At 34.1% G+C, this 22,704-nt stretch overlaps 2 protein-coding genes across 7 annotated transcripts in view; both read right to left on the bottom strand.

Moving 5' to 3' along the window:
• Positions 1-941: 941 nt before the first annotated feature.
• On the bottom strand, positions 942-4,732 carry LOC120068365 (Galactose-binding protein). Its single transcript, XM_039020103.2, has 4 exons — positions 4,286-4,732; positions 2,473-3,824; positions 2,295-2,380; positions 942-1,433 (listed from the first exon to the last, which is right to left on the bottom strand). Exons 1-4 carry the CDS (start codon positions 4,497-4,499, stop codon positions 1,199-1,201), a joined length of 1,887 nt encoding a protein of 628 aa, XP_038876031.2. The 5' UTR covers positions 4,500-4,732; the 3' UTR covers positions 942-1,198.
• Positions 4,733-11,886: 7,154 nt separating this feature from the next.
• Positions 11,887-22,704, bottom strand: part of LOC120067924 (RING/U-box protein) — a 30,353-nt gene continuing 19,535 nt past the window's right edge. For 3 of the 6 annotated variants that reach the window (XM_039019564.2, XM_039019565.2, XM_090308524.1), the window contains 9 exons: positions 22,219-22,328; positions 20,328-20,393; positions 19,244-19,830; positions 19,074-19,154; positions 18,852-18,927; positions 14,575-15,775; positions 14,406-14,480; positions 12,472-13,524; positions 11,887-12,355 (listed from right to left, as the gene is read on the bottom strand). In XM_039019564.2, coding sequence (XP_038875492.2) covers positions 12,140-12,355; positions 12,472-13,524; positions 14,406-14,480; positions 14,575-15,775; positions 18,852-18,927; positions 19,074-19,154; positions 19,244-19,830; positions 20,328-20,393; positions 22,219-22,328 — 3,465 coding nt within the window. In that variant the 3' untranslated portion in view covers positions 11,887-12,139. The remainder of the gene's footprint in view (positions 12,356-12,471; positions 13,525-14,405; positions 14,481-14,574; positions 15,776-18,851; positions 18,928-19,073; positions 19,155-19,243; positions 19,831-20,327; positions 20,394-22,218; positions 22,329-22,704) is intronic. The other 3 variants (XM_090308522.1, XM_090308523.1, XM_090308521.1) reach the window with 1 other exon arrangement.

The raw sequence follows: 22,704 nt of genomic DNA, 5'->3' as shown, positions 1-22,704 counted from the left end.
AAAAGAGGAGTAAGAGAGTTTTGAAGAAGGGATGAGAGAGAAAAGATGAAAAATAAAGAAGTAAGACGATATTAATAGTTTTTGTTCATATAGTAGTAAGGGTATTTTTGAACATCTTTTAAAGTTTAAGAGTATTTTAAAATTTTTGAAAGTTTTGGGATATTTTTGACACAAAACACTAGCAATTTTCATCCAAAACTAACGGTAAAGACATTTTTTTAATTCATTTTGGAAGTTTAAAGGTATGTTTGAAACTTTAAAAAATTTAAGGATATTTTTAATAAAAAAATACAAAGTTTAGAGGCATTTTTATAATTTAATTTTTTTTCAAAAGCTAATGACCTGTTTGGATTAACTAGAGAGAAAAATGTTTTTCAAAAAAATCATTTTTATTTAAAATCTTTTGATAAAAACTATTTAAAATACACTTTGAAAGTATTTCAAAAGCTATTTTGAAGAGTTGCTAAACACTTCAATTTTTTTAAATAACTTATTTTCGAAATTAAACAATTAAACCAAATACACCATTACTTGAGAAGTTCAAAAAAATATTATGACAAATCAAGACTGAAAATCTAAACATAGTTAATAGATAAGATATCAATTACCAGAGGTCCATCCTTCGACCCCCAACCCATGATGGTTGAACCAAATGAATGGAAAAAAAAAGAAAAAGAAAGAAGAAAGGCAATATCCTTTCCACAGCGAGGTAATCAGAAATTCAATTGAGATTCAAGCTTTTGGATGTGATGTAAAAAAGTCTTAACCATTTGTTTACTGGAGCAACAAATTGTAACCTCCACAACTTCATTGAGAGGGAAGTTAATAAATTAAACAACTGCAGCTTTAGAAAGTTGCTATTACAGCATTCTTCCAAGTCTAGAAGATTACATGTAATTGCTATATATATGCACATATTTGTATGTATAGACACAGTCAAATAGTAAAGCTCAGCCAAATATATTCATATGACCTAAAAAAATTAGCCGTTTGAAGAATACATCAGAGTGAAAAAATATTGTATCGTTAAAGAGGAAGAGGTTTCAGTTTACCTCATTTTCCTCCATTTTCAGGGACCCCCCCTTTTTTTTATTTTTTTGTGGGGTCAATCCTTAGAAAATGTAGCTTCTCCTCTGTATTCTTCCATAAAGGGTGAAGGGTATCCAAACTAGAACTACAAAAAGGAAAAGAACAGTTGCTAACTATATATGAAGGCGAGAATTACTGTCATCATGCTGCTAACCAGTATCCATACCCAACCCCCGCTGGTCGAGCACGTCTTCTCCGATTGACAGTCTCCAAAAAACATGAGAATTTTAGCTGCTAGTAGCCTCAGAGTTGCAATGCACATGAAAAGAAAACTCACTGCTAGTACGGCGAGTTCTTTACTTTCCAGCTTCGCTTGGTTGCTTAAAATTTTTTCAATATCTAAGCTGTAATGAGGGTTGGGAGTCAAATAAAAAAAAACCATATATGCAACAAAGTTATGAAAAGAAAAGAAGATTTATATGCAAAACGAACATTCAGATAAATATGTAAACAACAAATTAATGAACTCATCCCAACTGTCCATCAAAATGCTACCATGTTGTATTATGCAAACGTAGTCCATTAGATTCTTCTTACACTTATTTGCTCTTTTGTTTTTGAGAGTGGGTTTGGAAAATAGAGGTTGGCCAATGGTTTATGGTCCTCAATCTGGACAACTCCCTTAAAGTTAAAAAAATTCATACAATAACTAACATTTTAAGCCTTTTAATAAAATGTATAAATTCAATGATTCATCCAATCCTAGTAGAGATGTCACTTTTCTCCTGGTAACCCACCCCCTAATGGTCAGGGTTGGGAGGGGGTATTTTTCCCCATCACCTAAACGGGAATGGAGACAGAGAATATGTTCCCCATCCTCATCTCTGTGTCCCTTGTTGAAGAAGAGTTTAGCCATTTAAATGGGATACCGCGTGGAGAATTAACCATTAAATTAAAAATTTATTTTAAAAGTCATTTATATGAGGAGGATAATTACCTACAAGGAATCCATCCCCAGTCCCCACAAAATCTAACTGGAATTTCAAAGGGAAGGGGTAGGGGCAACAAAGCCATCCCCGTTGCTGCCCTGATAACACTCGTCATTCCGAGTGAAAAATCAAATAACTGATTCTACTGACATCATGACAGAAAACTAGTTTTGGCGAATATAAGACATACCATTAACTAAACAGACACAGCTAGTTAATTGCGAAAGAAAAATAAGTACATAAATCTTATGTATTAGGAGAATTTTTTTATCTAACCTGAGCATATTATTCTCTCTGACCAATTCATTCATTTCCGACGTAGCAGCAATCTTCCATGACTTGAAGTGAGCTATTTCCTTCTCCTAAAAAACAGTGAAGGTACACGTATTATTAGAACGATGGAAGCTGTTTATTGTAGTAACTAATCAGTAAAAGCAAGAAAGTAGTAACTCACAATCATTTCCTTCCCAACCATGAGATCCTTGATAACTAACTTAGTATTCTCCAGAAGCAATGATATTCTAACTATCTCCTTTTCAAGATCCGGTAAAAGTTTTCCTTGGCGTCGGTTCAATTCTTTGATGTACTCCTCTAGCACAGACAAATTAGTCTCAAGTGACTTCACCTTTTGCATCAAGATCTTCAGGACAGTGTCACCAGGTATTCTACCGTTCAGCTGTTGTCTAGCTTCAATTACAGGGTCAGGAAATTTGTTAACATTCCCAGGATTTTTTGCAACCTCTAGAGCAAGACTTGTCGGATCATCCGTGCTTTCTGCCCCTGCACCAGCATTTGACAAGTTATTTTCATCATTTTCTATCTCATTAACTGAACCAACATCTGATTTTAAAGAAGGCGACGCAGTTGAATTAGGCTCTTCTAGTGAAATTTTCTTGGGAGCAGTTTCTGAAGAGGTGACAATGAGATCTTCAAGCATCCTCTCCATGACATCAACACCATAGACTTCTACTATACTCAATGTGCAGTAAAACTCTGATCCATAATGACTAAGCAGATCCAGCTTTAAGTACCTAGCCCATTTTGGTTCAGGCAGCTTGAAGACTTGAGCATGTTTTACATTAGCAGCAACAAAGTTTCCCAAGTTAGACCATATCTCAGTTGGATAGCTCAAACTGCCAGACAAATTGAATTCCTTGAAATTAGAAGAATAATGTTCAAAATTTGCAATTTTCACAGTATCAACTAAGGTCTCTTCTGAGAGCTCAATCACAACGTATTTCCCTCCCACAGAACAAGGATTCCTCAGGTACTTATCATGGTCTTTCTCCAATATATTAGATGCTCCTTTTGCTTCCTTGTTATGAGCAACCACCTTTGCACCCTTTGAAGCAGATGCATAGTTGTAATCCGACCCATCTGGTTCAAGCCGATGAGTGATGTTAACTAACTGATTAGGCACTTTTCCTTCTTTATCTTTCATGGTAATGTTGCGAAATTCATCCAAATTAAGATATGTGGGGCGAGAACTTCTGCCACTAGGACCTTCCTGATGTTCTGTTGAGCTTGGTTTCTTCTCTGGCTGTTGTACTTTACACATCAAAGATGAATACCCAAGTGCACTCAATATTGCTTCTTCAAATGCCTTTGTTTCTGGAAGTGAGTAATTGGAATTTGCATGGTTGTGATGAACATAGGATTCATTACAGTTCATTGATACATTAAGTTCAAAAGAGGATCCGGATGTCACACTATTGCTTCCATTTGCTATGGATGAACAATCGTGACCAAGCTTCTGATTTCCATGAGTGTGGCAAGAAGTGCTTCTGTTTACAGAAGAAGAATCTCCTAGAAAACATAACTGCAGTCATTCTAACCTAATTTAAGGTATAAGTAAAATGAAAAACCTTTCAAAAACATTACAGGGAGCCAAACTACTGCCATCCTCATCAAACAGAGAAAAGAAAATAAGGCACTCACATAAACCAATTCAAACCAATATAATAGATGCAGAATCAATTACTTTCTCCCCAATATACACAGATTTGCGTAATAATTGTGAAAAAAGTGACATTAATGATTAAACAGTGCCAATTAAACAGTATGCTATATTCTATTCCACATAATCTTAACACGCAATAGGAATCAGAACACAACCCAAATGAAGAAATGGGGAGTTGAGATAACCCAAAATTAGTTATAAATGATAAGGAACAAAATAAGAAGAAACCAAAAGAAAAAACCAGGAGACAAAAGACATTAAAATGGAAAGAAAATAAAAAAGGGGAAATGGGGTTGGAGGATTGTACCAGAGTCGCCATAGCCAAGGACGAGCTCGGAGTATAATAAGCAGACAAGACAAGAGAGGGAAAAGAGCAAAGACCAAAAGAAGTCATAGAAACTGGTTCTTTTGTTAATGCAGTTGTTTTGGTTTTGGTTGGTGTGATCTTTCTTGCCATTGTTTCTGGTCCTCTTCTTGCTCCGATATCTGATGCACAACAGATCATCTCGAGGATTCTGCATCTTCTTCAACTACAAAAAATGGCGGGAGAGGAAGAGAAAAGGGAAGAAGAAGAAGAAGGGGAAATTCAGTGAAAGGGAAGTCTGAAAATGGGAAATGGTAAATGGAAACGCCATGGAATTTTGGGTTTGTAAGTTTGTGGCTGATCCATTGCTCTCAACTCCAGAGGTAGCGGAAACTACTTTCAGCCATTTGAAGAAGAGCGTTTAATTCGGGGGGTTTCTTTCTTTCTTGTATTAATCAATGCCAAATGATTTGTTCTTAAATTTTTTTTCGCTAATTTGTTTGCCTTTGCTGACGTGTAAAAAAATAGGATGAAAACAAATAAATTTTAAGATAAAAAAGGAAAAATGTTTTTTTTTATTTTTTTTTTATTACAATTTGTAGGATAGAAGATAAATCTATGAGATCAAATTTTAAGATAAAATTGTTTTTTTAAAACCATACGTGGATAGAGGATCAAACTTCTAAAATTAAGATAAATAGTACATGGTTAAGACTACTCGAACTATTAAGTCATATATTTAGTAACAAAAATTTCCAGGTTTGTGCCTAGTTGGACACTTAAATTGTGTCTTATGGAACTTAATTTTTTTTTGGACAAATATCAATTTATACCCTTAAATTTTGGGGATTGTATCAATTTAAACAAGTTATTTAGATTGGGGGCTATTTTGAAAGTTAATTAGGAAAAGGGAGTTTTCAACTTATTTAGGGGAAAGAGGTAGTTTTTTTGTCTCCATCCGAATGCGTCTCTTGAGTATTTTATTATTTTCCCTTGTATGCCGCATTAAAAAAAAATTAAACCGATCAGAATGTATCTGTTGAACACGATCGTTTAGTAAATTACTATGCGATCGTTTAGTAATTTATACATGATCGCTTAGTAATTTGTACACGATCGCTTCGATTTTTCTGTACAACATCAATTATATTTTGTACAACACCAATTATTCTGTACAAATTTACACTATACAATATATAATTTTAGCACCAATTATATTATGTACAACACCAATTGTACTGTACAATATGTAATCTTAGCACAAATTTATTTAAATGACCGCTTAGTTATTTATTTGCTTAGTTAAATATACAATACCAATTGTATTCTACAAATTTAGCACAAATTTATCTAAACGAAAACTAAACAATCGGGTAACAGTTAGCTAAACGATCGCTTAACAAAACCTAAACGATCGCTTAGTATTATCTAAACGACCGCATAACAAAACCTAAGCAATCACTTAGTATTAGCCAAACGATCGCTTTATAAATTAGTACTCGATCACGTAATGCATATTTAAACGATCGCGTAACAGTTAACTAAACGGTCGCTTAGTTTTAGATAAACAATCGCTTAGTATTATCTAAACTATCGCTTAGTATTCTCCAAACGATCATTTAATAAAAACTATAGTGGATAGTTAAACGGTCGTTTAGTATTCTCTACACGATCGCTTAATAAAAACTATAGTGGATAGTAAACGATCGCTTAGTATTCTCTTCGATCGCTTAGTAATATCTAAATGCTCGCTTAGTGAACTTTTCCAAATAAAATAATAAAATAATAAAATATTTTTGCTATTATTTTTTTCATTCTTTTAACAACCCGAAACCAACTCTTTCATTACTTATGTTTACTTACAGTTAATAATATTTTATTTGTTTAACTCTAAATCATTCTTACCTAAAATCAACTATCTCACTAATCTCGTTTTTTTATTTTGATAGTAATATTACTAGTTTTTTAACAGTATAAACAATAATGTCATTTTGAGATTATGAAATTGTTATTATTGATTTGATATACTTAATATTAATTTTAAATTTCAATTTTTTTTTTGTTTAAATTTGTTAGAAACTTATGCAAAAATATAGATATTAACTTTCGACTATTGTAAATAATAGTCAAGGTTCTTTAAGATGTGATGTAGACTGCAAGTGCATTTTCGTAATTGAATCTCATTAATAAATTTAATCATATGTACAATGTTCTTTATTCACAACTGGAAAAAGATCCTCTATTACGCCTAGATCGATCATGTTGAGTGACATAGTGTCCATGATCGCCACACCCTCTTATACTTGGTGGTTGACTTTCCTCTAGAAAGTGTATACCCTCACTACGTTATCCATATGTAACATATTGGTCATGGATATTTGGATGGACATGTGAAGTTTGTCCTTCTTCCATGCTTAGTGTACTAAGGGTTGTTAGAAAAAAAATTAAATATTGAGGGAGAGGACATCATGGACGTGTACTGATCGAGTGGCGTTGTTGGATATTCATTCCGAACATTAGGTTGAATAGGAACATCTTCATGTCTTGCTGGATCACTTTGTTCTTTTATTGGAATGTCACCATCGAAATATCGCACTCGATATATCGAGGTCAGTCTACGCAAGGCTCTTTGAGCAGATATTGACAAATTTGGAAGCTTGACCTGAAAAGAATTGAATAACAAGTTGATGACTTTAAAATTTATTTTGGTGTGCAATAAAGAAATAAAATCAAACAATCATAGTAAACAATAAACTCATACCAACAAGTGATAGGATGCTCCTACTTTAGTTATTTACTGCCTACTCACAGTGGAATACCATTCAATATATCCAAGCTCGGTACCTACACCGTTGTTAATAGGAGGTCCATTGACAACCAAACTGTGTCGATTTTTCCAGATTGTAATTTGAGGAGCCAGATATGCAATCCAGTCTTGCTCATGCCTACCCCTTAGATCGTGTGAATGAAGTCGGACGTCCGTATTGCAAGATTGAGGAATTTATTGCAACATCTCAAATTGACGCATCACACAGTCTGGGTGATGCCACTCCACAACGAAGAAGCATATGAGTCGACATCTGGATGTCCATATCTCATTGTCATTGAGACAGTATGACGACAATAGTTGGATCAGATGATTATATGGCTCCCAAATAATTTGTATGCATATGTGTCAAAAAATGAATTAACCAGAAGATTGAAACATTATGAATATATGATATGTGAATGAATAAAATATTATCTGGTTAGGCATATGTGAATCGAATATGTGCCTATACTGTACTAGAACATGCATAGGTGCTCTAATTACAGAATAATTGTCATTCCATCTACAATAATCAGAAGTTAAATTTTAGCTATTAGTATTTTCATAATGAAAACAACAATAATGAGGTAAATATGCTTACCTTACTTTAAGTGGCTATTGCCTAAGTTATTCTCGTATCTATGGAGTTGTCGAGGCGCTAGAAGAGGAAATCGATCTCATGCCCAAATTTGTAGCAATAAAAGTGGGTCTGCAATGTCTTTTCCATCTATAACTGCACCCTTGCATAGTTGCCTATACAACCATGCAAGACATCCAGCGTCCCAACTGTAAGTCCCGAAAACATCAAAATCCACCAAGAGAGGAGGATACATCAGGTGCACTCTACTGTTGGATTTGTCAGGAAATACCAATCTTTTAAACAACGTGAGAATATATGCTCGAGCATATTGTTGCAGGTCCTCTTCATCTACATGGTCTGGTAGATGGGCGAAGTTGTTAAGTTGATCAGCTAACCATGGCAGACTTAGATGGCCTCCCTTAAAAACAACGTCATTCGTGGTTACGCCTAAAAGAAGGGCACAAAGTTGTTCCCAGTCATAATTTAGAGACCCGATAAATGGTCTTCCATTAATCGGGAGTCCAAATTGGATGGCTACATCTTGAAGTGTAATTGTACACTCTACATGCAATATGTGGAAAGTGTGTGTCTCTTGGCCCCATCGTTCCACTAATGCCGTTATCAGATGCCAGTCTAGTTGTATAAATTTTATACAAGAGACTCCGTAGAATCCGACAACTCATAGATAGTTCAATATATGAGGGTCTGGGTTCTCGTGCCTGCGAATAACAACTTCTCTTAGCCGACAATACTTTGCATCAATATGTACCTCTTCCCAAACAGCCTCGAATCTATGGTTGCGTTGTAAGTACAAAATCGAGTCGTTGTATGGCCCTGTGGTAACATCCCGTCCATCTGATCCATTAAAAAAATATTAAATTTAGTAAAATCAATGTGATTACAATCAACAAATATAATGTTAGTTAATAAAGAATACACCCTTCATTATAAATACAATCAATAAATACAATTAATAAAGAATACACTCTTCAGTCTATAAATACAATCAATTAAATATAGTGACAATTGTGTTAGATTATTTTTATTAAAAGTATGAAAAAAAAAAACATTATTTTTACTATGTAATATTTTTTTTATTAATGACTTTTTTATGTGTTTAAACATAAATAATTGAACGTTTTAGTTTAAATCTAATACCGCTATTAACTTTAAATTCTTTCTTTAATTCGTTTTAGTTTTTTTTCTCGTCTCCACAAAATAAAGTAATATCACTATTCTTTTCTCCACATATTCTTAATTTTACATTAAAAACTACTAATAAATTTTAAAATTTTAACAAAATGAAAAAAGATTTAAATATAAATTTTACATTTAAAAAGATTTATTTTTTTACATCGAGAACATATTTAAATACCTATTTTTAGGATTCGTTAAAATTTTCTTTCAACCTATTTTTAGATTTTTTTTCCATTAAGAACGTTAAATTTTTTTATTAATGATTTTTTATATATTTAAACATAAATAATTTGAGATTATGATGTAATATTTTAAAAACCATAGTTGAACATTCTAAACTATATTTTAAAAATAATTATCATAATTTGATATGCATAATAAGAAGACATACATTTTTTTAAATAATTATCATAATTTGGTGATGAAGGGGAAGATAAAATGAAGGAGAAGATGAAATCGGTTGAGGAGGATGAAATCTGTGAAGGAGAAGATGAAAACGGTGAAATGAAGGAAAAAAGTGGGATTTTTTATGCTAAAACGCGAGGGATAACGCCAAATTCGATCAGAATGCGTCGGTTAATAGACACATTCTGATAGGTTTATTTTATTTAAATGCGGCGTACGGAAAAAAATAATAAAATATTCTCGAATGCGTTAGAGACGTATCCACACCCCCAAAAAAAAAAATTCAAAACAACCCCCTCCCCCAATCTAAATAACTCAATTTAAACTCTAAATTTTGGGAGTTGTATTAATTTAAACCCTGGACTTTCGTAAGTGTATCCAAATTAAACATAATAGAAGGTTTAAGTTATACAATTATGAAAATTTAGTGTTTAAATTGATTCACCTATAAAAATTTAGGGTTTAAAATGATATAATTATTTGTTCGGAGTTAAATTGATACAACCTCCAAAGTTCAGGGTTTAAATCGATATAATTATTAGTTTAGAGTTTAAATTGATACAACCACCAAAGTTCGAGGATATAAATTGATATTTGTCCAACTTTTTTTTAATTCAACCATTGTGAAAATAGAGGATGGATTTGTAAAGTGTCCGTTTTTGTAAATGTTAATTGATGTTGTTATTGGTAAACTTGGATCTACAAAATAAGTGAAAAATTAGCAAAATACCCAAGAAACGGTCACTCTAGATTTAATACTAACTTAATTATATAAGGAAAAACTAACAAAAACTTCTAAATTCTTCTCGTTCTACCGTTCTTCATCTTTATCTTTGACACTTATAAAAAAAAATTATTTATTTTATAGGTCATCTCTTCATCAAATTACAAATTTACTATTGAATCATAGAAAAATTGGATGAGATATCCCTTTACTATATCTTTTGAATTAATAGATATTTTATCCAATGAATTGTAATTAGTGAGCAATAAAAATTCAAACTTGTAAGTTGTAACCGATAATGTGAAGCACTTGAACTACGAATAAATTAATTTTGATGGAAGTTTGTTTTTATTTTTAATTAAAATGCAACTTATGAAATGCATGATTCATCATGTTATATCCACAAAAGTTAATAGATATTTCATAAGACGAAAACGTTTTAACATAATTTCCTTTGAAGTTGGGGAAATGAGAGAACAACTTGTATGCAATGAAAGAAACACACCGTTGTTCTTAACAAACATTTTTTTTACAAGATTTTATTTTTTGAAGGAGAAATTTGCACTAAGAGTCATAAGAAAAATACAGCAAGTCCTATAGTGAGATCTTTGCTTCAATGATAAAATAAAGTTTTTATATACAAATCTTAATTTGACATGTGATATCCTAACTATTAAATTCAACCATTTATTTATTTTATAAAATGGCCAGTTGAATAAATGGAATTTTTTTGTACAATTGGGGTTGATAAATAAACTTATTTTTATGCTATTTTTTATTAGTTCCAAACTATATTTAGTTAGGTGCATTTAAACTGTACTTATCTTTATGTATTATATAGTAATCAAACACAAAAAATAAAATAATGATAATTATTAAATAATTAAATAATTTAAAAGAGCTATAAGAAAAATTAAAAGAATTTACACTGTGATAATTATTATTAGACAATCGAGTGGGATAAAAAATGATTTTTTTTAAATAGTTCAAAAAATAGACCATTTAAAAGACAATAGTGCATTAGTGAGTTTATCTTTTGATTTAAATATTAAAAATTAAAATACAAACTCGAACTCAGAATAGCTAAAAACATATATCTTTCACCAAAAAAGTCAAATCCCAGTCAATATGTTAAACACAAATAAATAAATTACAGATTTAAATCCTCAACTCAAACTTTTTGATTTAAATCCCCAACTAAAACTTTTTGACTTAAATCCCCAACTAAAACTTTTTGACGTGCTAAATTTTAGAAGGTTAAAAACTATTTTAACTATTTTAGTGTAATATACATTGGTACATTTTAATCTATATACTCCCAAATATCCAATAAATCTTAAAATGAGTTTCTATAACTAATTTATGGCTGATTTTTATCCATCGAAATTGATTTTTAACTAATAATAATAGCAATAATAACTCTATTAGTAGTTCCTCTATTAATTGTGAAATTTAATCCTATAATATATTTTCCAATATGAAAATAATTGTCATTACTTAACCAAGTATGATAAATTTTAAACTTTGAAATACAAAATTAAAATTTATTGAATGGACAGGTAAAATTGGAGAATCGAAAGAATAAAAATTAAAATAGAATAGAACTCAAAATACAAAAACTAGAAACTATAATAATAATTTAAGACGAATTCTAAATGTACAATATAACCATTAACACAATAATTCTTTTTTTTTTTTTTTAAGAAACATCATCTAAAAGATTGCCTTTGAGAAAATTATGTACTAGGGCGGATATTATATCTGCTCTCGTTTTAAAATAGCCAACAATCGCAATTGAAAAACAATGAAAAACAAAAATGCTTTTAGAAAATGTAGTCAACAATCATGGGAGATCAAATCAACCCTAATAAAGAGGCTACTCCCAGAAGTTTCTTGTTTGTGTTCAGATAGAAATTTACACTTTTTATTATATAGCTTTTGGGAAATTGGATTCTTGTGTCCAACTTACATGGTGCTTCAATTTGCAATGGTGAGGACAGAAATTATGCTCAATTAGAAACATAGTTGCTTACCAAATATGTAACTCCTATTCGCTGCAAGGATCGACCTACCTGTACCATACCATAGATCCTAATGAACACCCCTTCACTGACATATGCAGAGCTGAAATGTCGATCGATATTAATCAATGCCCTTCCGCTGTGCTGCCTCTACATACTGTTCTGCAAGCTTCTTCACCTTCTCCCCCTCTTTGATAAGAAAATTTGCATTCTTATCTTTAGAGTGGTACTTCATAACCTTCTCAGTGGTTTTCTGAACTGCCCATCTGTATTGTTCGGCTGTTATGACCCCGCTCTTGCACAGTGGTCTGACGTGCTCCTTGATGTATGTTTCGACCTACATTGAGTTATTCTCCAAAGATTATCATGTGTTTGTAGACTAATTCAAGCGGTTCAAGTTTAGGGCGAGAGAGCATTGGGGGTGAGAGGATAAAATGATGAGAAAAATTCTACCTTCTTAGCTACAGAATTGTTGCTATCAGACTGCTTATTGTCATCGGTATTAGATTTCTCCTTCCTGTGGGGAGAACACTCTCCAGCAGGGGGATTTGCTCCTTTTATCACCTCACATTTTAAGTTCGATTCTTTTCCACCTTGAATTGGCATAGACGTTACATCAGTACAAGAATCTTTCTGCTCGGAACCAGATTCTGAAGTAAGTAAACAAGGCTTATCTGTTAATGCTTCCCCTGGAAGATTCTTTATTTGTGGATCTGTGTCTGGCCCATATAGCTCTTCATATTCTGCTAAGGAAGGTTCTTCAACTTCGTTACTATTCAGAGGAACAGCAGTAGACCCTTCCTTCTCACCCTCAGAAGGGGCGGTTCCAACCTCCAAATCAATTTTGTTTTTCGATGAACAAGAAGCATCCTTTGGAAGTTCAACACTATCCAACCTCTCAGACTTTTCAACATCTGATGCATGAATTGAACTTTCAGTGTTTGGAGTGGATAGAACAACTTTCAATTTGGATTCCCCTTCATCTAGTGGTTTCATAACCTTCGTAGCTTTGGTGGTGAAGCAGTTTTCTTCTTCTAGATCATACTCAAAATCACCATAGATATCCAAATCTGGATGGTCATCCATTTCTATTACGTTTTCAGGTTCCAACTCTTCCGGCAGTTCATCATCATCATCATCATTGACATCAGTTCTATGTGGCGGGCTATTCACAGGCGAATCAGATAAAAGACCAGCATTTCTAAGTGCTTCTTCAACTACAGGATCTGTTTCTGGATCAGTTGCCAGTTCGGATTCAGCAATTGGCTCATTTGCGCAGGATGGAGAATCCAAATCTGCTGCTGTATTTGATCTGCCAGTGTCTGTGCGATGCAATATCTCCTGGGAACATAGATTAAGATAAACGACTTTGGTGTTTGACCTATCAGCAACCTCCTTTTCTATGTTAACGGCATCTGCAATTGCCAACTCTGTCTCTGCAGTTCTGCGCATCTCTATCAAATTTGTTTTCTTCAAAAACTGCTCTGTCAGATGATAAAGCTGTGCCTGTGCAAACGTTTCAATACAAGGAATGAAAATAAACGACTAACTTGAGGCATTCAATCAACTTTAAAACATGTACAACTGCTCGCTACCATCAGATGTATCAAATGGATAGACTATAAGATCAACGAGGAGAAGGTTCTTGAACCAAAGTGGTCACAGAAATTGCCGCAGAAATTTAATTTTAGACAATATTCAAGGACTATTAGCAATATAGCATGCGGAGATGTAGATTTATAATTAATGGCTTCAATACAAGGATCCAATCCAGTAACCACACACCGTAATCAAAATTAAAATCTTGGAAAGTTCTTTCACAGTTTTTGGAGCCTATCTTGAATGAAACAAGAACATAAAGGGAAGCTTTTTGACTGGAAACGGTTCCAGTGACTGCTTTATCATGGTGAAAATATTACTCTCCCACTAACAACTTTAGTTTCAATGACATTTTGGCCAATTAAATGAACTTTTTGTAATCTCCGTTGGTTTTGGTCAGCTTTCCTCCCCTTTTTGTAATAATAATAATAATAATAATTAAAAACAAACAAACAAACAAACAGAAACTAGCATGTTTGTTGTATAACAGAGAATGTAGCATCCGTAGCAATGGTCAATATTCTCTCCCTCCTGATGTGACAAAGAAGATCTGTATGTATAAAAAATGAGCTTCCCCCTCCCTCTTTCCAGATATACACAAAGAGGGAGGAGGAAGCTCATTTTTAAACTTGCAAACGAAAACAATTGTTGAAGAGGATTTGAAATAAGAAAATTGTATTGTCAAAGCATTAAATCCAGCATACCTGCCTAACTTGCAAACGAAAACAATTGTTGAAGAGGATTTGAAATAAGAAAATTGTATTGTCAAAGCATTAAATCCAGCATACCTGCCTTACTGATATGGGAATTTTATTATGGCGACTGGGTGCCAATTTGGGTCTCATGTCTATTGGTAGCTGAGCCTGTTTACAGAAACAGAACAAGATCATAAGTTTCAAATTCAGACATACAAAATATAATATAAAATTCTGCACAAAAAACGGAAATATTACATACAAGCAAAGGATAATTTCCTTTAAGCACAGCCATGTCTTCCTCCTTTTTATTTGCTGCACTGCAGCCATCACCAGTTTTCCTAGCAAGAACTTCTAGCGCCCATTTTCTTTTATCAATTGCATTATTAAATGTAGAAGCCACTGTTTTCTGTGGTCTAGGTTTAGAACCAACTGATGCTTCTGAGTTCATGCTATGATTTCCTTTTCCAGAACCTACTGCACTTTTCAAGGCAGATACAGAACAATTATTCCCCACATTTCCTGCCAAAGGAATACCAACCTTTGATGAAACCTTGCTAATCCCTATGAGTGGATCTTTCTTCTGCTCCAAAGAAGAGGAAGATTTGAGAGCCGAGAGAGGCTTGATGTCATTATTCCTTGGGAAAACAGATGTATCTGCTACATATAATCGAGAAAGAATTGGATTTGCAGGCTGACCTTCAGAACCTTGTTTTGTATCTGGGCTCCGTGGGCCATTTCTTAAGAGGTCAAGGACAGATTTCAAAGTTGCAATCTTTTCAGGTTTTCTCACTCTTATGCACCGATGCTTCCAGAATTCAATTTCACAATCTCTGTCCCATGCACGCTTTCTTCTTCCATTGGTAGCCCCATATATTTTCTTTGTTAGACTCTCACGTATTTTCCCCTTTTGCAATAATGATTTTTTTGCCTTAACAGCCAAAGCTGTTAATCTTTTCTGGGATTCGGTTTTAGGGCCTGATACTGCAGCTCTAAAGGCATCAAGAAGCTTAGAATCCAGAAGGCTTTCCCCAAACTCTCTTGAAGATTTGTTGCGGACTGCTTCTCTTATTTCATTTCTCAGTTTCTGAACTAGCATGGATGATTCCTGATCCTCACCGGCTCTTCTCATGATCTTTTTGACTCTCAAACCAGTCAAATTTTCTTGCTGATCTGACTCTTCGTTATTAGAATTTGAGCTTGCCTGGTTTTTGGGAGGAGGCCTGCGGTTTCGGCCCCTAACTATACTCATTATATCAGCACTGGCATCTTTCTTTCTTGGCATTCGTTTCAAGCTGGCTTCTGTAGGAACTAATGGCATAGCCAAACTCTTTGTAGTATCATCTTGCTTAGTGCGCTCCAAGTCGTTTTGCGAAGGAACTGGTTGGTTCTTCCCCTTGACAAGTTTTGTATCAGAATTGCCTTTATCATCTCGATTATCAGCCGTCTTCTGAATGTGGTCACTGAGGAATTTCAGGAACCAGTATGACAACAATTATAAGATTTTAATTCAATCTTAATGGAATTGTTAGGAAATGAGTCAAAGATGAATGTACATCCAAGTGATTTCAATTTAATCACCCAAAATAAGCATTGGTCAAAAACTGCAGTTGAACCACAATTCATCAACGATTGAGCTTCTGGAGTAAAACAAGAATACTCTGGAGATCAAATGCTTATTAAGACTGAGGTTCTCAATAGGCTGTAGAAACTTAATTTTTTTTTGGAAGGGTGGGCTTTTTAGTCATCCGGAGATGGAATGTTAAGAATGAAAAGTGAAATTCAACTCCTAGTGCAAAGGAAGCTAGACATAAAAAGTCAAAACTTTAGTGAGTATTTGAGTTTGTTCCATAGGACACCCAGTGACTGTAGAAGCAGTAAACTTCTCACATCTTTGTACATGGAGGATGGGAGGCTTGTTCAGACTTGGAGAATGAGAAAATAAAAAAGGAGATTGTTCATTCATTTTTTTCCCTCCTTGTATGCTCTGGCTAAGGAGCAGAAACCATTTCCAAAGGATCTCCACAAGTAGCTCAAAACGGGTAGGAATAGGGAAGATTTTTTTTAGACGTTCAACGGTTATACAGTGGTGCGCACAGTGGGTTTTTTTTATGATCCTCTATCAAAGCAACGGGAAGGTCCTGAAAGGAGATTTACTTGTTGTTTTCAAAGAATTCCCTGGCTTCTTTACATGTTTCTTTTTTATCTTCCTCCTTTCCCTTTTTTTCGTATATTTTATTTATTGATTAAATTTCTTTTAGATTAAAAAAAGATGGTTCATTTTTAAAGAATTTTTTAACGAGAGTCCAAAGTGAGCTTAGCTCATGGTTATTGGCATGACCTTCCATTCTAGAGGTCGGAGGTTCAATTCCCACCCCCGCAATTGTTGTACTTAAGAAAAAAAACAAAGTTTCAAAAAAGAATTTTTTGACAAGAGATAACTAATGCTAACATAATTGAGACATTCTTTTAACTACTCCCTAGGAAGTCTACCTTGGGCCATGAATATATGAAGGGTGTTAAAATAGAGCGGTAATCTACTCAACTCAAAATTACCGAGTTGAGTCTATGACCTGATACTACCAAACCATTATTGAATATAGGAGGCTCAAAGTACTCAACATTTCAGTGTCTCCCATGTGCATCAATGTTTTAAAGAATTTCTTGCTTTTTCACTTGCTTCTAGAAGCTAGAAAATGTACTTATAAATACCCTACCCTCGTGTTTGGTTGTCTTTCGGTACGCTTCTCCCCCACCTTTTTTTAAAAGTATTCTGCATATGGTTTCACCATGTTTTAGCTTCATTTGTCCCAGGCTGATCATCAGTTCAATTCCTTCAGTTTTGGCCCAACCAAGAATCGAACCAACCAATCGATTCCGTAAAAATAGGAATTGAACCGATGTCCAATAAGGGGCAGAACCAATCAGTTCGGTTCAGATCACGATTTTGCTAACTTGAGCTACCTATGAATGGCGTAGAGGTTAGTTGCAAGAAGGTATTCACTTATTGTTGATGCAATGAAGTCACAGCAAGGTGCAGCAACTTGTGAGTGCAGCTAGAAGTGCAAGGCTAGGAGTGCAATGACAACATGAGAGTGCAAGTGCCTAACGGTAAATGCTGAGAGTGCAACCTGTGACCTACAGGTGCAATTGACTAACGAAGAGTAAAGAATGCATAGAGCTGAGATGGGAGTAAGAAACAAAGGAGGGGAATGAGAATTAAAGCAGACGCCTGAAAATTGAAAGGGACCTAGGGCTTTCTTTAAGGATATAGTATATATATACCCTTGGTTTGGTTTGGTTTTGACTAGTTCCTTTAATCACAAATCAAACCGAACAAAAAACATTTGGTTTCCTCAAAATGCAGTTGAGATGTCCAATCCTATAAAAGAAAACAAACCAAGTCATTGGATGCAAACAGTTCGGTTTTTCAGTTTGCTTGTGCAATCCTAAATTCCTAATTTATCCTAATAAAACCGTGGTTCCAACAAAATTAAAAATAAAGCAAAGCCTTATCCACAGTTTTAAGATACAACTCTACAAGAAGTGCAAGGCAAGGCTAGGAGTGCAATGGCAACATGAGAGTGCAAGTGCCTAACGGTAAATGCTGAGAGTGCAACCTGTGACCTACAGGTGCAATTGACTAACGAAGAGTAAAGAATGCATAGAGCTGAGATGGGAGTAAGAAACAAAGGAGGGGAATTAGAATTAAAGCAGACGCCTGAAAATTGAAAGGGACCTAGGGCTTTCTTTAAGGATATAGTATATATATACCCTTGGTTTGGTTTGGTTTTGACTAGTTCCTTTAATCACAAATCAAACCGAACAAAAAACATTTGGTTTCCTCAAAATGCAGTTGAGATGTCCAATCCTATAAAAGAAACCAAACCAAGTCATTGGATGCAAACAGTTCGGTTTTTCAGTTTGCTTGTGCAATCCTAAATTCCTAATTTATCCTAATAAAACCGTGGTTCCAACAAAATTAAAAATAAAGCAAAGCCTTATCCACAGTTTTAAGATACAACTCTACAAGTACAAAATGAACTATTTCTTTATGAGAAAGTATAGAGCAAATGAAAGGATATACAAGCAGACAATTTTTTAAAAAAGAAAAAAAAACAAAATAAAACAAAAAACATAGGCAAAAGTCAAAAGAACAAAGTCACAACTAAAAAGAGTTTCAAGTATCAAGCACAACAAACAAATGATAAATGTAAAACCTTAACGGAGCCACCAGTACTCTTGTGATTCATAGTTTTTATAGGTATATTTATAGTTCTACCCATGCCTAACAGATTTTCTGAATAAGATTAATAGCAAAATAGTTCACCTGTCTGAAAATATAGCAGTGCCACGGCAATGGAGAAATTTATCATGAAGACAGGAAAGAGAACAAAACAGAATTTAAGAGAAAGGAAAGATAACTTTTATTAGACCATAACACTGAATGACTGAAACAAGCTGATAGCACATTGCTACGAGAGCCAATTGCTGGAAACTGTTTTATAAATTTGTATTGGATAGTTGAGAAGAATTAACCTGCAATCTGTGCGTTTCCTCTTTGTGCCTATAATTACAGAGGCTTCCTGGATGGTTTGTGATGCGACATCATCAGCTGAAAAATCCAGCAAGAAGTGAGTATAGAAATGCATATGAACTCCTTCCTAATTTTCAACAACTACATGGTGGGTGTGGGCGAAGGTGAGCCTTTCTCTGGACTTGAAATAATTCGCAAAAGCAATAGAGGAAATACTTCCGCACCTTGTAACAAGTGTTCTTCTGAAGGAAACTGTGGTTTAACATCAACACTTTGATCACCACTTTCGTCATTCGAGTAATCAACTAAAAATGCAATAAAGATTATAGTAATTAGCTGAGCCTAAACAAAGAAATAAGTTCCGGTTCACATCAATCTTTAGATGGAAAAATACCAGACAAGAATGTGCCCACAGGTAAACCAAGATGAAGACCCATGCCGAATTCATCTTTGGACACTTTGTTTACAGGATGGGATGCATTTGAAAAACTTCTGATGCTTTCAAGGCTATTTGATTCAGTCTTGATTTCATCAGCACAACTTGTTTTCAACCCGACATGCCTAAGGGAATCATGAGGCAAACTGATGGAAAAATCATGTGACAAAGAAAGTTCCAATTCTTTGTCCCCAAGTGCTGGCACAACAGAAGTATTCTCCATTGATGGGGTTGGCAGAACGGGAGCATTCTCCAATGGTGATGCAGATACATTTGGCCTACCAGCTTCTGAAGCCAACATGAAATCTTCAATTTTTCTATTATTTTCAATTTCATCAGTTGATGGGCTGTAATCAATTTGTTCTTCTTTAACGTGATTTCCTCCAATCATGGAGACAACCAATGCTGTCTCTCCAGTATCAGCAACAGAAACAGACACCTTTCTGGAAAAACTTTGTGCAGCCGAAGCATTCATTGAATCAAAGTCGCTGTTAAACTTTGGAACAGAATCATTGATGGAACTTTCTTGATCATTAACCCCACATCTGCAGCAAAACCATAATACCAATGTTAAAAACAAATAACGAAGAGACAAACCCAGGACTCAGAAAAGGGTAAATCTATGTTCTAGTTTGAAGAACGTAATTTGAACTTGTAAGAACTACACACTAAGTCGGTTCATTTTAGAGGACTATTCAACGAGCTTCCTACTTTTTTCTGAAGGACCTAAATAAATGCTATGTCAGATCTTGCTTCAATCACATCAAATATTTAAAAACAAAGCTGAAAAAATCGTGTACTGCACAATAAAACTTCAGAAGCCAGAGGATTAACAAACCTATCGGACAGAACCTGAAAACAGCTTTTCCTGTTTAATCAGCATTGTTATTACATTATCGCTATTTCTGGCTTTTAGCATGAGAACCAGTTTGAATTATACTGATAGTTACAAAGCATAAAGAAATAGATCAATTACTCTGCATTCAATACTGGAAACTGCAACATCTAGCAAAACAACAAAATAACAATTTCTCTTACTAACCTTGGGCATAACCATGTACTTTCAGATGTATCGTCAGGATCAAAATCAACACAGAATGCATGATACCTGTCTCCATACAATTAAAACAAGAACTTAAGGGATAAAAATCAATACCATTCAGTTTCGGACTTGGTCAAACGAAACATATCAGTAAATCAAGCTACAGTATAATTTCCTATCCGATACAAATAGAAATGATGTAGTGAGAAAAATGAACCTACAAAAAGTTATTATATTGGGTTGAAGGGGAAACTAACCCAGAGAAAATAAGAGCCAACTAAATAATCAGTAATATACAAACAGGAAAATAAATAAAGAAATATATAACAAAAGGGTAGATTTCTTTGGCTTGCGGGGCGTGTGCTATTTTGTAGGTGGTGTGAGCTGAGCAGAACAATAGAGTTTTTAGAGGTGTGGTGAGGGACCCTTGTGAGATTTGTCCCTACTGTGAGCTTCGAATTTGAAGGATTTTTGTAACTATTCTATAGATGTTATTTTGCATAGTTGGAGCCCTTTTTTATAGTGTGTTTTCCTCCTTTTTGTGGGCTGGTTTTTTGTTGCCCTTGTATTTTTTTCCCCTCTATGAAAGTGGTCCTTTCTTATAAAAATAAATAAATGATAACAAGGCTAACTTAGATATTGAATCTAGGTAGGCGACCACCATGGCTTGAATCTATTCCATTCCCATAAGGCTCCTTTTTATTTACATGGCCTTTGTTGATCACAAGGCCAATTCATGGTGGTTTGTTGATATAAAATACAACAAAAGGAGAAACTCTGTACTCACAATAATAGCTACAGTTAGCTTTTGAGACTATAATTAGTGAAGGGGAAAACTCTGTACCCGATGTCTTTTTTTTTTCGTTGTTTTTTGTTTCTAGTACCTTGAGCATTAGACTCATTTCATTATATCAATGAAAAGATCTTGTTTCCTTTTCAAAAAAACAAAAAGAAAAAGAGTGAAGGGGAAAACATTTACACCAAGAATGAGTCAGCCAGTGTCATGAATTGAGTCCATAAGTCTATCAAAAGTTGTATAAGAGTGATTGGAGATGCAACTGTTTCCTTTCTAATCAGATCAAACAAAAGAAGTCCCCAAACAACCCAGAGCCATAATGTTTCATTTCCTTCTTGAATGGGTGGCTGGTTAAACAGGTCTCCCGTAAGGACTTCAAATGAACTGGGTGAGCCATTGTCCAGTAGAAAGCCTTAAGGATGATGCACCAAAACTGGTGAGAAAAGTTACATGTAACAAAGAGGTGGTCTTGAACTTCATTACAACTTCTACCTGGGACACCATCCAGGCGATAAAGAGCAGTTCAACTATCTCATTGGGATCACCTCATATGTATTGATGCCTTGAAGACTAAGCTCCCATAAGAAAGGTTGATCTTCTTTAGGCATTTGAGGAATTAACAAGCTTGGTTAAGAAAGAGGTGCTTGTTATTGAAAATAGCATAATTCTAGGAAGGAGTTTTGAGAAAGGATAGTTGCCTTTCATTAATCCAAACATCAAGTTTTGAGAATATTTCCCACTAGAATATTGACTTTAGCACAAGTTATCTTTTGATTTGAGATTGTTTCTACATGGTCTTCTAGATTCCTCAGTTTCAAACTACACCATAAATTTTGACTTTATTTGTTCATCTTCTTTAAGAAAAAGCAGCTATAAGAATTTCATTTTGTACCTTATTATTAGGAAGCCCTAAACTGAGATAATCTCTACATATATCATATATTAACGTACATATTCATAAAATACATGCTTATATATGTATGATTACATGTATATATGTGCATAAGTACGTGCCTATATGTATGTAAGCATCCATGCATGCATATAATGCATTCTACAAATGCGAGGAAAGGGGGCCAAATGCCCCAACTTTACCATGTATCACAAGAATCGCAAGCAATTGAGGTATCAAGATCAGATTCTCCTTCAATAAATCCAGATCCATTTCTAATCTTACAGCCGTCACCATCCAAGCAGATAACTGCCTACAAAATGAAGCAGTACATTAGTAATTATGTAATGGACTTCAAACTCATTTATACTATATGTAAAACAGTGATAGTGGGTAAACATTTTCTAGGGCGATAATGTCTTCATACTTTACTTCTAGTATATTTGAAACTTTTTAAAAGGTGCACCTCAAATTTGAAAGTACTAAAACATTACTTAACATAAATATTGATCTAGGCATTACTTGTGAGTTGTAATAAATATGATTAATTTGAACTAAATCTTCATTTAAATAATAAAAATCATCCTTATTTCACATCTCTCAAATTTGAGTAGTAGATACAGTAAATAATATGGGAAAACTTAGTAGTCAGGTATACTTTCAATTGAGATATTTATTTTATCCTTAAA

This window comes from Benincasa hispida, chromosome 12 (assembly GCF_027475165.1).
Source record: "Benincasa hispida cultivar pf3 chromosome 12, pf3_genome.v1.1, whole genome shotgun sequence".
Classification (NCBI taxonomy): Eukaryota; Viridiplantae; Streptophyta; class Magnoliopsida; order Cucurbitales; family Cucurbitaceae; genus Benincasa; species Benincasa hispida.
The sequence above is the reverse complement of the archived record's forward strand: the minus strand, read 5'-3'. Positions and strand labels throughout refer to the sequence as shown.